This window comes from Morchella importuna (genome assembly GCF_003444635.1).
Source record: "Morchella importuna strain M04M26 chromosome Unknown Morimp01GS009, whole genome shotgun sequence".
Classification (NCBI taxonomy): domain Eukaryota; kingdom Fungi; phylum Ascomycota; class Pezizomycetes; order Pezizales; family Morchellaceae; genus Morchella; species Morchella importuna.
In genome coordinates, this window is record NW_025763406.1 from 180,838 (window position 1) to 194,902 (window position 14,065).

General features: G+C 47.4%; 3 protein-coding genes across 3 annotated transcripts; 1 reads left to right on the plus strand and 2 right to left on the minus strand.

The window, feature by feature from the left end:
- Nucleotides 1-100: 100 nt before the first annotated feature.
- LAJ45_03843 (uncharacterized protein) lies at nt 101-1,192 on the minus strand (the record flags this gene model as incomplete). The annotated part of the gene is made up of 5 exons (XM_046113425.1): nt 101-142; nt 255-353; nt 442-474; nt 544-937; nt 1,188-1,192. The coding sequence occupies 5 exons, from the start codon at nt 1,190-1,192 to the stop codon at nt 101-103; spliced, it is 573 nt and encodes a 190-aa protein (XP_045973154.1).
- A 5,762-nt stretch (nt 1,193-6,954) lies between these two features.
- LAJ45_03844 (uncharacterized protein) lies at nt 6,955-8,053 on the plus strand (the record flags this gene model as incomplete). Its single annotated transcript, XM_046113426.1, has 3 exons — nt 6,955-6,984; nt 7,055-7,105; nt 7,187-8,053. The coding sequence occupies 3 exons, from the start codon at nt 6,955-6,957 to the stop codon at nt 8,051-8,053; spliced, it is 948 nt and encodes a 315-aa protein (XP_045973155.1).
- Nucleotides 8,054-10,344: 2,291 nt separating this feature from the next.
- On the minus strand, nt 10,345-14,028 carry LAJ45_03845 (uncharacterized protein; the record flags this gene model as incomplete). The annotated part of the gene is made up of 13 exons (XM_046113427.1): nt 10,345-10,365; nt 10,664-10,827; nt 10,977-11,027; nt 11,097-11,117; nt 11,177-11,261; nt 12,034-12,989; nt 13,060-13,105; nt 13,168-13,241; nt 13,322-13,352; nt 13,447-13,523; nt 13,609-13,616; nt 13,695-13,731; nt 13,815-14,028. 13 exons carry the CDS (start codon nt 14,026-14,028, stop codon nt 10,345-10,347), a joined length of 1,785 nt encoding a protein of 594 aa, XP_045973156.1.
- Between the last annotated feature and the right edge of the window lie 37 nt (nt 14,029-14,065).

Consider the following 14,065-nt stretch of genomic DNA (forward strand, 5'->3'; position numbering starts at 1 on the left):
GTGAAGAAAAAGAAGAAAAAGAAGCTCTCCATTCAGTATGCGCCTGCCTACGCCAAACCAAGACCAATCGGTTCTCCCGCCAGCAGCAGGCAATCAGGCCTTACTTTCCCGAGAAATGTTCCTTTGCGTATTGCTCGCAAGCCTGTTTTAATTTCGGATCTTGTCAGAATAGTGGTGGAGAAAAGGAAAGACGGAAGAGGAAGGGGTAAGAGAAGGTTCATGGAGGACACAAAAAATCATGAATATGAGTGTACCTTTGCCGGCTTATTAACCTTGCTTCCGATAACCTTCCATTTGTTTGCATCGTATTCTTTGATAGCTGCAAGCAAGGCCGCACTCTTTGTCACGAACGACTCAATAGTCAGCAACCTCAGTCAAAAGTCGAGATATATACATTATATATACTCTCTTTTGAGGAAGAATAAGGTAAAGGAAGCTCACCTCATCTTCAGCAAACTCTGCATAGTGCATATCCTACCCCCCGCATCCACAGTCAATAAAAATCTTTTTGAGATTCGGGATGGGGTGATATCTACTACCTACCTTGTACCAGTGCTTCTTTACGCTGCCCTCTGTCCTCGTCGGAAACGTCTTTGCAATATCACTCCACGAGCTACCAGCATCCCTCATGCTCTTGAGTCGTTGCTCCTCCGTCGCCGTCCACGGCGTGTTTGTCCGTGTCCGTTTCACGCCACCTGACGAGGGCCCTCCCTCGCCGGAGCCCGATGACGCGGGTTGCTTGGATGCCCGCCGCTTTTTGTTGGTGGTCGGGGTGATTGGACTCAGCGCGGCCGAGGCGGAATCATCATCTTCGGTTTTGGCATGCTGCTCCTCGATGTCTGGTAATGATCCAAGTACTCCTCCTCCTGTGGCTGAGGAGGGGTTGAGGTGCTCAACGTTAACGGCGGGCTTGATGGGCCGTTTCGACGGCATACTGCTAGGTAGGCGCACGGGTACTGTGTCAGTTGCTTGACCTGACCTTTACTTGGATACCTTTGGCTTTTTTTTTCTTTCTTCCGGGAAATGCTATCCTTTATTTTTTTGGCAGAGGAAGAAGTACTCGGCGTGCAGGCCCTGATAATGTGCTGTATGAGATATCGAGGGCAGGGAAGAAGGGTCAGGCCTAGGACAGGCAGGGCAGGACAAACAAACAAAAACAACAGGCGGCTGATAAGATGTGAACTCACGACATAGTTTAGTTTTGGTTTCCTCTGTCTGATAGTTACTGCTTTGGGGGGGTAGGGTTGATATGATCCGATATAAAAAAGCAACTGAATCTTGATACGATAAGTGACGGGCGAGAAAGCAAGGTCGAAAAGGTTCGAGCTACTACTACTACTACTACTTGCAACTAGGTGATCGCCGCCACGGCTGCAGCTGTAGGTAGGTAGAATACCCGCTCTTTTGTGGGAAGATGCCTGCGACCCATTGTACTCTCTATATAGAGGGGAACAAGAAAATCGAGGGGGGGAAGGGGGGGGTACATCATTAGCTAGCTTTTTTTTTTCCTTCTCCTTCCCTATTCCTTTCTTCTCCTATGAATAAATGGGGGAGTGGAGGGAAGGAAGAAGATAGAAAAAACGTACATAGGGCCGGGCCATGTGCGACATTCCATGGGGGGTGGGCGTTGGGGGGGTGGAAAGGCCAGTGCGGGGTAGAAGATATGTATGTAGGTATTGTTTGTGGAGCTGCCCATGAGAAAACATGCGAAAAGGACTTGATGTACTTTGATGTACTTACGGGGTCTTTCGTGGAGAGAGAGAGATTGCCTGCTTGCCTGCTTGCCTGAAAGTACATATCGTACATTATTAACCCGTCCTCAGCTACATACAGGTAATACTTTCACTCATTATCTACATACCGGCCACACATATCCAGGTATATTTACATGTACTTACCTACTTCTTCCATCATACTTACCTCTCGCCTTTTTTTTTTTTTTTTTTTTTTTTTTTCTTGATCTCCGCACACACTCGGCGATTTTGTGCTGCCGCGGCTGCTCTGATCTGATCATGATGCTTCTAGCTGCGTTGCTGCTGCTTAAGTGCTATTACTGTCACGCGACGATAAAAAGGTATCATTTCATAATATGTGCGCCAAACATCTTGCGTCGTTTATATAGGAGAGATATAATCTTTGTCAAGAAAAAAACTTTGTACATAACTGGTACATGGTCATCATGGTCATCATGGTCATATGGGTAATTTGTCGTCGGGCTAGTAGAGATAGAGCTCGAGATAAACAAATGCACCACCGATATGGGGGAGGGAATTAAAAATAATAGGACCAGGGAAACAAACGGGCGAGCTAGGTAAGAGCTACATACATACATCATAGCATGAGGAATAGGACCTAGGGAAAGAGAGGAGTAAGGTAGGAGTAATGGAGTGAGTGAAGTGAGATTAATGATAGGACCGGTAGGGTCGTTCATAAACATCCACATTCGTCCAATACACACTCAGAGAAAAAAAAAGGTTGGCATAACCCTCGAGGTTATCCACCCAACAAACAATTTCGAGTGTTTCGCAAAGAAATATGCATGTAAAAGTGTTTCCCTCATCAATTATTCCCCAAGCTGAGGCGAGGGCGGGAGTGAAATCTGGGAAGATAATACTCACACTCGCCACACATCCGTCCTTATCCGCTTGTATCTATTGGCCTGGAGACATCATTGTTAAGCTTTCTTTTCTTATTCTGCTCGCTATTATGTTTTCTTTTAACTTTCTTTCTCTTCTTTTTCTGCAGCTCGGCTTTCCTTGTGGAAGGGAGGGAGGGAGTGGTACGTACATCGTACATCCATCTAGGTTGGGTGGTAAGTAGAGTGCACCACCACAACCACAACCACAAGCTTGTATGTAGCTACACCACCACCTACCTCCAAACAAATCCCGTTCCCGGAAATTCCTTGGCGGGTCGGACACAATCGAGAATTGGGTGGGATAGAGTGCATTTATCACTCGCCCATCACCCTACTTTCCCACTGTGCAGCTACAAAAAAGTACGAGTATGTACCTAGCTGGTATCTATGTATGTACACTTTACTTGTTTTTTTGCCTATGCTACCTGTTTCTCGGGTTTCCTGCCAACCAGCCCCCTCCCTCGCCCATCCCGCGAGATCGAGGAAGTGAGGTTGTTGCTGTTGTTGACCCTGCCACTTGACTCCGAAGGGTGAGAACACCCGATACCGTTGCCTGTTGCGGGGGGGCAACGCGCTGTACGAGATGTATTGTAGAAATAGGGTGGAGCATCGGGAGTGTGTCGGCGTGTTTCTTTTCTTTCTCTTCCTCTCTTCACTTGTGGCAGGAGGTTCCCGATCCGATCGGCTACCTATCTGTGTCCATCTATCGCTCTCTCTCAAACCAAACCAAACGTATGTACCAAACACCCATGTCGTAGGGGCGAGATAGAGATGATAGTATGGGGAAAACACAGCCGTTGAACGTACAGGGAGCGCGGTAGTGGTGGGGGGGCCATCTATAGGTACATGCATATGGCAGATACTCTACATGTACTTACATGTACTTGCTTGGGTACTTTGGTCTACTTGGGGTACATGTACCTACTCTACAAATCTACGTATGTAGCTGTACCTCTAGAGTACATACAGGGACCATCCATTACTGTAGAGAAACATGTAAGTATGGGGAACGAGAATTGGGCTACATATACATGGGCTGGTAAATGTGTGCCCCCCCCCCCCTGGTACTACAGGGTACCTCCTCTACCTGTCTGCCGGAAACGAGAAACAAGAGTGATAGTTAATAATCATAGCGATAGTAATAGTAACCATAAACAAAACAAAATAGTAAAACAGTAATAAAACATAAAACAAGTGATGGGCGTGCACTACATACCAAGTACTGGCTGGTACTACGGTACTACTACAGGTATCATGTACCATACCACACACGGGCACACACACCACCACCACCACCATCGCTATCACTACCATTACTACCAGCACGGCTGTAGTACTACCTCCCACCAGCACCATCACCTTATGTAGTACCACCACCAGTAGGATATTCTGAAACCTGGGGCAGGCTGAGGAGAAGAAGGGATGGGAGACGCGGGGCCAGGGTGTGTGGGCGGTGGGAGAGATTTGTTTCTCGCTCGTTTCCCGTACAGTATGTAGGCTGCTGGCTGTACGTACATAGGTAGATTGGTAGGTAGGTACTCCATGTAGAATGTTTGCCGGTTCCCATCCATCCCCAGGAAATCGGGGGTTGGAACTTCCTCCTTGCAACTCGCCGGTTGGGCCTGCTAGAGAAGGGTGGAAGTTGAGGTGGAGTTGGGCAAAATTGAGGTGTTGGACCGCGGGAGCTATTCTCCATAGGGATAGTTACAGACGGAAGAAACAAACAACTGGCATCCGTCTATGTGTATGGTTGTCTGCACTCGTGCTGAAACAAATCGAGTCGCATAACCCCACCGGCTACGATCTCTTGTCTTGTTAACTAGAGTACTGTCTTCTTCGGTATCCCATCTGTATGTAGGCTGTATGTGGGTATTATGTACGAGTATCCATACATACGATACACAATTACCTTACTGTACATACTCTGCTCCCGACTCGATCGAAGTCCTCCTACACCTACCTTAACTAACCATCACCAGCAGTAGAGTAGAAGCACCCGCAGAGGCAGCATCCAATTGTGGTTGACGCTGGCCAGCGAATCATACTTGTCGTTCTATCTTCGGCCTGGTGCAAAACAGTATTTCGGCGGTGGGCCTCAAGACTCATCTGCCGACATTCGCGTATAGGTAAACGAGATGAATGTATGGTAGGCTCATACATAGATCCTCTTCCGCCCAGTGCCAGTTCCTGACTTGGAAGTCCCACCTCACTTGCTTCTGGGATGGGTTATGTATTATTCTCGAAGGTGCCTAGGTTGCCTATCTTTGCAGTAAGTGGTCTGCGTTTATGCGAGGACAGTACTGTGACGGAACAAAAAAAACATTGTGAAAAAAAACAAATATTAAAACGAAAAGGAACAACCTTCTCTATTCCGGAATTCAATGTCCCATGGGCCTGCAAATCTCACTTTTCGCTTCCGATTGTTCCCTGGGAAAGGCTCAGACCGCCTTGTTGCGGTGGTGGTACTCTAGTAAAAATAAATAAAATGGGGTGGTTGTCCAGCCTGGTAGAGTAGTAGGCAGATGTAGTAGTGATGAAATGTGAATGTGTGGTGTTTGCCGCATGTAAGGTAATGTAGGGTAGGGATGTTTGTTCTGCTCTTCTTCCTCGACCTTCCTCGATCTATCTATACAGGTGTGGATATGTATCGCAATCACAATTATTTTTGTATTATCGATCCCCTCGGGCAATTATCTAGAGACACAAGATGGTGTCGCTGTAGATGGTGATGTTGATGATGATGAGGATTGAGACGACCGCGATGAAGAAGATGATGATGGCCGCCCTCCCTTCCCCGCCACTACCACACTACATACACACTACTTGAGCAGTAGGAGATGGGTACACTGCGCACTACATCTTAACCATCAGTGCACCGCTAATGTCAGATCGCTCACCATCCCTTCCCCTTCGACCCTTTCCCCTTCTTCACTTATTCTCCTTCCCCCATATTCCATCATATATATACCGATCCATAGTTTGCATCCATGACATCTTTCATTTACCGGTTCCCCAAACCCATCTACCGGGCATCTCGTTTATATAACACCATGAGGAATCCGAGATGATACCTGCGTTTCTAGTCGTCTCAAACCACTTTCACATTTCTCATATGCGACAAGTGATCACAATGGGACATGTTAAACGTACATGAAGACTTAGAAAGAACGCGGACAACGTCCAGCACCAAAGATACAGGCTATATTAGCCATATCAGGGGAAGAGAGACCTGTGGCTCCCTCGCTTGTCTATGTGTATCAAACAGTTCGCCAAACCAAAGCGGATCGTACACTCCAAGACCTAACCCCCCCCCCCCCCCAGGGACGGGAAAACATCAGACACATGCACGTACCTCCTCTTGTTCGATTGGAAACCCAACTTGAACAAAACAGACAGGTTCATACGGACTTTAGAAGGCTTTCCTACAAGATAAATGCAGTTTTGGTACTTATCTAACTACATGTACTTGTACTCTGTAAGGAGAACTGCGCGTACCTAGGTGGGTAACAAATATAGGTCTATGTATGAATTGATATGTAGACTTTTTTTTACGATACGATAATATTGGGATACTAAGAAGACCTAAGACCAGTTTGTTCTGAATCCGTTCTTTTTCCTAGTTCAGTTCTGTCTGTTCCTCATGTACCCATACAGGTGAATCGAACAGCAGCAGGAGCGGCGAAGAAGCAAGCCCCCTCCACCTCCACATCCTCCTACCCCCCCCTTTCCCCCAGGAATTAGAGAGCCTAGATCCCCCCACCCCCCCCCCCCTCCAACCAACGGCATCCGCGTTACAGGCAGGCTCGCAGCGCAGCCAAAAAAAAAGTACTGATGCTTGGTACTGCCTTAGTTCGCAAGCACGGACAACGCAAAGAAATAGCCCATGGCAGGCTACAGGGTACATTATAGATTCCCTATTTCATTGCGAGAGATTCCCTTTCTTCTTCTACTTCTACTGCTACATCTCTCTACCTTGTCTTCCTCCCGCCGTTTAATATCTGGCGCTCCACCACTACCTACCCTTACTACCTTCATATTTCCCCTTCTCAATAAAAGCATCTCTCTCCTTGCAGAGTTTACTTGCAGCCCCCCAGTTCATCCCTAGCAAAAGCAAACCTTCTACTTTTTTCGTGGGTTCTGTTCATACAACTTTATTATTATTATTGTTTTTTGGGTCATCTTCTATCAGACGGCACTTTCTATTCCCCCCCCCCCCCCAACGACTGCAACTGCAACTACTACTACTTCTCTTGTGCAACCGCGGCATACAATTACCTTCTCTAAAAAAAACCTATATCATATCAACTCCATCAACCATGAGCTCTCCAGTGACTTCTGTTTCAAAAGTGAGATTTCCAATTCACTGGGCAGGGACCCAATCCTGTAGCTTCGATGTCACTAACATATATGATAAAGGGGCGCAAAGGATCTGCTGCCGGCGGTGGGAAAGCGTGGACAGAAGAAGAGGTAGTTTTTCAATTCCCCAAACTACCCATGGTTTGCGCGCCATCAACTATGTGCAAGCCATACTAACAAACATTTTCATAGGAGGTCTATCTCTTGCAAATGCGCCTTGAGAGAGTTGCATACAAGAAGATTGCCAGCCATCTGGATAAGACAGAGCTTGCATGCAGGCTTCACTACCATCAGCTGTCTCATGGAGGCAATCGCCGCAAGAGGAACAGCTCAATCTCCTCAACCTCATCAAACGCATCTGCGACATCTCCAGTGGCCAGCCCATCTAATTCGGAAACGCAATTGACCTCGAAGAGATCGTCGAGTCCCCAGAGCAGCTTTTCTCCCGTCAATGCGGCCGGTGCCATCCAGAAGGTGGGAAGCAACATGATGCCAAAGATCAAGGGCAAACCGCTCCTCCCCAAGCCGGTCGAGGGGTCAACTCACCGAAAGCACACAATCGGGAAGGCCAACAAGCTCCGCGTCAATTGCAATCCGGACAATATCGACAAGGAAAAGCTCATCCGCATCGTCGAAGCTCAGCGTGCCTGTTTCTGGGAATCTGTGGCTAGCCAGTACGGTGGCTCAGTGGACCCTGAGTTTCTTGCAAAATGCTGGCAAAAGGGCTTCACTTCGACCCCCCCAACTCCTGCAATCTCACCCTCGTCCAAAGCCGTATCTCCGCCTCCCGCAGCACCTATCTCTGAAGATGGACATAATACGGCTAGCAGTACCATGGCAACGGTCAGCGAGGTTTCAACCCCTTCATCAGCTGCAGCAATGAGCCCTGCACCTTTTACTGGTCCCGAGGTTTCAGTCAAAGAGGAGACTATGGAGGATAGGCCTGTGGAGTGCAAGGATAAGGCGCCTCAGGATATCCCGGCAGCGCCAACGACTACATCAACACCAACATTAGAGTCTGTGGCACAGACAACTGGAGACACCGTAATGGAAGAATAGGTGGTAGACTATTGATACGAGATCTTTTACGCAGCCGCCTGGTGCAAAGCCGTTCGATCGATCGGGTAATGTGTGCGAAATACTAGTTTACGACGAAACGAAAAAGAAACGGGAGTTTGGTTCTTGTTTGCTTTCTGGAATATAGGTTTTTATTGGGCTTCATTTTTTGGGCGGGGAGGTGGGGGGAGGGGGAGAGGGAGGGGGCGAACAAAGGGGGAGCATATTAACTCTAGGGCGATTATTGGGCGAATAGTTATTTTAACTGTCTTTTTTTTCCATACTTATTTTTTAAAGAAAAACTTCTATTTGCGTTTTTCTAGGGAACGCGCGGAGAGTAGCATCACGGGAAATGATTAACGTTGGGTGGAGGAGATAATGCACGATATAGTTCTTTCTTTTGTGGGATTTTTCTTTTTTTTCCCACACATTTTCATTCTTACTTTATGTTTGTCTTTTTCTCTTTCTTTCCACTTCTTCATTCACTCTTTCCTTGAGTAGGCGAGCACGGAACGGTATAACGACTTTGACGAAATTTTCTTTTTTAATTCAATAACTTCTGACAGGTTTGGAATTCAATAGCGTGGAGATTTCTATGTACAAGACGCCGAAATTTCCTGTAATCATTCATTGGGGGTGCGAGAGGGGAGTTCTGTTTGCCTGCTTTTTTCCTTTGGATCTTTTGGCATTTCTCGGATCATCATCATTTTTTTCATGTTTGTACCTTCCTCTGTCGACATCACATTTATCTGCATGCACCTAAAAAAATCTATTCATCCCTTCTCCTTCTACAGGCCTACTACGGCTATGTTTGCGCGAATGGGAGATATTAAGAAACTGGCTGGCCCTAGTGCTTTACAGATGGGCGAAACTGCTGTAGGCAGGGTCTCTGGGCGCATCCCAAAGGAATACCTGACTAGTTCCCGTCTCACGGTTCATAGAAATCCAAACCTCGTCTTCGGAAGGGCATGGACGTTCTTTTCTCTCATCGTGCATTATTAGTTCAGGAATCGTTCGTCCGTTGAATTGATTTTATGCAGCAGGGTACAGCCGTCGTACTTTTTTATAAGCGGCGGCGGAGGTAGGTTGAGATGCTGCATTGCGAGTGACAACTGTGTGAAGTCTATTCACGCTAGCCTCGATCGGGTGCAGCAACCAGCCAGCACCAGCAGTAGCAGGAGAAGCAGCAGCAAGCAGCGGGCATTCATCAGTCAGTCAGTCAAGAAAGGAAGGAAAGGCATCACTAGCAGCCATCAATGATAAGAGCAGGAGCAGTACTAGTATACTGCAGTAACAGAGAAGAACATCAGATTCCACGATGGCCAGAGCTAGAGCTACAGCAGTGTAGTTCACCGTTTGATGTGTACATGCACTCCACTTATTACTCCACTTACATGTTCATCTGATTGTAATGCAACTGGGTATTGGGGGGGAGTATGGGGGGGTGGGTGTGGTTGTCGTTGTAATGCTACCATGCAGTTAACTGGTTGTGGTGGTTTGGTGCTGCTTGCTGCTTGGTTAGTGCCCATTGCTGCTCCTGCTGGCTGTACTTTATGTTCCATGTTCCTCTTCCCCATGTACCCACCACATACAGTAGTAGAGCAGTAAAGTAACTGTTTCTAGTGCTGCTACTTCTGCTTCTGATGTGCTGCTATTCTCCCACCCACCATAACCCCCCCTCCCTTTCCCCCAGGCTGCTTTCCCTACTTTCCCTAGTAAAATTACCCGCAGAAGGCAGCAAGTGAACCCTTTAGTGTGTTGCTGATCACGCTTGTCCGCGTTTCTTTGGGAATAGCCAGGTTGCTCGTCAAAAAAGGGTCTGGTCTTGACCTCACCCCAGTGCGCCACATTGTTCACGTGGACTAGTCCAAACCATTAATCGTCCGCTTACCTGATCTAGCCCTTCATTGACGTGCGCACAGTCCTTCTTCTAGATAGACAGATTCAGTGTTCCGTCCGTTTACGCCTTACCTTTTATTGCCCCGACTATCAAGCGAAGAGAAAAAATAGAGAAATGTATTTCCAACAATACACCATCCAAACCTGCTTGAACTACTTCTTGTACACGTCAATCGACAGCTGCTCGGGTCTGTTCTATCGAAAAGGTATGGGCCTAAATGGAAAGGAAATAAAAAAAAGGAAATAAAAACGAAGCAAACGACAATAGACGATCGATCATGCAAAGTATCATTTGCAGAACAAGCATTGGTGGTGCAAGGTCGAAACGGAAACTTTGAACATCCATACAAATTTATGAGGCGTTGCAGTGCATACACCACACACAGCCTGCTCGTCTAGAACATATCCAGAACGGCCTAATCGTAAAGCACCGCACGGCGGTATATCTTCGTCAGCCCCAGTACGAAGGAGAGCGCTGCAGATCTGGGAAATCCATATCAAATGGGAGGGCAAGTGCTTTGAATAGGAATGATTTGTCCCCTCCCCGATAAAGAGTGGACTTTGAAACGTCTACCCCTCGTTCCAGCAGGGAAAGAAAGAATGGATGGCCCAAAAACAGGGAAAGTGTACGGATATTGCTGATGATGTATGGCCGAAAGGAGGTAAAATAAAATATAAATAAATAAAATAGAGAGAGGGCGGGATAGAACATACCCCATGACTCGCATCGCCCACGAGGTATGCATACTTCGCCAGTGTTCCTCGATTGACCTTCATACGGGGAGCCTTCCATTTCTTAAGCCTTGCAGATATTTCTTTGTCGCTCACGTTCATGCTGAGCTGGTTTGTTTCGGAGTCAATAGTGACAACATCACCGTCTGTCCGTTCCGTACCGTACCCCATATTCGCACGTCAGAGAGGGTTCAATCCGAAACGGTACCCACTGAGAGGCAGGAAGGGGTTGATATGTGTTCTTGCATGAACTCTGAGGTACATGGAAAACACACACCGGAGGGGGTTCACACACCTTGAAGGATAGCTATTGGGCCACCTGCTTGCGCTTCCGGCACTATGTGGCCTATTTCAAAGTTAGATTCTGCGTCTCGGACAACGAAACTCTGACGATCCTGCATGGAAGGTTACGTACCGACAATAAATCCGTGAGAGGCTTGCAGAACATACGATCAGCAACGCCGCCATTATCTTGAATTGAACGGGTGAACATACCCCCCGAGTATCGTCCATCAGTGATCAACGCCACGTTGCGTAGGTTTGCCCCCATAAGGACAGCACTTGTTTTGAGTTGTTCAGGCTAGCGATATACCCCATTGTCAGCGATCTATCTTCAAACTTGTAACCTCACAATGCTTCCAAAAATCGCTATCAACTTTTGAACACATCGACGAGCGTCCCCAATATCGAACATCGGGATGTTGGAAAGAAGTGACAGCTTTCCAGCATAGAACGCCCCTGCCTGCGGTGATGGCAATACCGCACGTTTCGTGTGCTCAGTATGACTTGTCTTTGAGAGAAAAGTTCATTGAAGATTTCCAAACAGCAGAGCCCCCTCCCCCTTTCCCCCCTCAAAGCTTTGCCAACACCATAGCTAACGCAAAGAAATTTTTTTTTTTCCAGCTGCGACTTTTCCTTGCATTTGACAACTCCGAGATAGAGTGATGCAAACGGCCGAAACAACTGTCATTGATATCTGCCACGAAACTTGGTGGAGTTTGTTGAATATCGGCCAGCGCTTAGGAAAAGCAATTTGGTGGTGGTGAGCTCAAAAAAAATTCAGGTCCCGCCGGTTTGGTAAATACATCTGACGCACCCAGCACTGTTTGGACCAAACAGAGGTACCGAAATTCTAGCAGATGCGTCCAATTTTTTGATTGGCTTAGTGCGACAAGCTCAGACAAATGGCCTTGTGTCTTGTCGTTCCGGGCCACCACAGAAAAGTTCAGGACCAACAGCTGTCGAGTAAAACGAAAAAAAAACCCGACTTTGGTTTGACAGGGGCGCTCCTTCCGGAAGCTTCCAAAGTTCCACCAACAGAAGCGAGAAAAAGAGAAGGTTCTAGAACTTACCATGCCTGGACCACCCTTGGGTCCTTCATACCTCACACACAGAACCGTATTCTCTTCAGGATGGATTTCTCCCTTTTCGAGACTCGCAATCAAAGCCTCCTCGCCGTTATACACTCTAGCCTTTCCAATGAATGATTTGCCCTCCTTGCCAGTAATTTTAGCCACCGCCCCACCTGGGGCCAAGTTTCCTTTGAGAATTCGGATATGACCGGTGGCCTTGATTGGATTGCTGAGCGGTCTAATGATATCTTGCCCCGGGTCCAAACTTGGTGCGGACTCGACGTTTTCCTTCAAAGTTTTTCCTGTGACTGTTAGGATATCCCCATTGATGAGGCCAGCGTGAATTAGGAACTTGAAGACAGCGGGCATGCCGCCGATATCGGCTAGATCGGCCATCATGTATTTTCCGGAGGGTTTCAAATCTGCCAGAACCGGAATCTTATCGGCGACTCTTTGAAAGTCGTCGATGGTTAAGTCGAGATCAGCGGTGTGGGAAATTGCGAGAAAGTGGAGAACAGCGTTGGTGGAACCACCCATGATCATGGTGATAACCATAGCGTTCTCAAACGACTCCCGAGTAATGAGATCGCGGGGTTTGATATCCTTCTCTAGAAGAACTTTGATAGCCTCAGCGGCCCTCAAACATTCTCTGTACTTTGCAGGGGAGTCGGCCGGGGTCGAGGAAGATCCAGGGAGTGTCAGACCCATGGCCTCAAGTGCAGTGGCCATGGTGTTTGCTGTGTACATTCCTCCACAGCCACCGGGGCCGGGACAGGAGTTCTTGATCACATCGTCAAGGTCGTCAGTGGTCAACTTACCATACATCATGGCACCGTGTGCCTCGAAGCAAGAGGAAATGTTGATGGGCTGGCGAAGGCGCTCGGAATAGCCGCCCTTTATAGAGCCGCCATAGATCATGAGTGATGGTCGGTTGTGGCGCGCCATGGCCATAATGCCTTGTGACCGATTAGCTCATGAGACAACAGCAAGGTAATAAGAAGTTGGTAAAGAAGGTATGTAACATACATCCAGGCATATTCTTGTCACAACCAGGAATCGAAATGTTTGCATCCTAAGTAGGAACAAAGTATTAACATGGCCGAGTGATAGATTGAGATGGAAAGATTAAAATACATGATGTTGAGCACAAGTTGTCGTCTCGATAGAGTCGGCGATGATGTCTCTGCTTTGCAAGGAGAACCTCATGCCTAAAAGCAATAGCGTGCTCACTGTCAGCCGCACATGTCACGCATTGGATTCGTCTCTAGGGCATCCGCTGTTAAGGTACCTTGGTTGCTCATGGTTATGGCGTCCGATACCTGCGCGTGGAGCAAACCTCATGGTGAGTTGTGATGTTCCCGACAAGAATAGGAGACACCAGAAGGGAGGAGAAGCCGTGTGGCATATACACACTCCAATGGTATTGAATTGCCAGCCAATCATTCCGTTCTTCTCGAGACCTTCTTTTACGGTCTTGCCGAGGTCGAGCACTGTTGGTTTTTTGATGGGCGCCAATCAGAACTCATTAAAGCGGGCCAATTGACGTATGTATATACACGGGAAAGGGTAACAAACAGTGCATGCTGCCGTTTCAGTTAGAATTTATTCCGAATTATATCAATACGTCGTTTTCCAGCGACGGGAGGGGAGGGAAAACATACTTGCACGGGTTGCCTTCCCACCATACTGAAGCGACGCCTACATACAGCATACATGTCAACACACAACAGGTTGATCTTTGTAACATTTTTTTTCCTGCAGTGCAGGAATAGGTTTCATACCAACTTGCGGTTTCGTCCTCATGTCCTCCTGGTTCTTGATTCCTGCAGCATATAGCATTGCCTGGGCACCGGGGAATTCGTAGCCGTTGGTCACGAGGGACGAATATCTGTTTAGCACGAGTTCTCCATCCCTTTTGGTACCATATGGGACAGAACGAAACTCCAGAAAACGGGAATGATTTTCAGGTTGTGACTGATCCATTTGTTCAGACATGTTTTTTTTCTTGGTTTGCCTTTTTGTGTTTTGAACT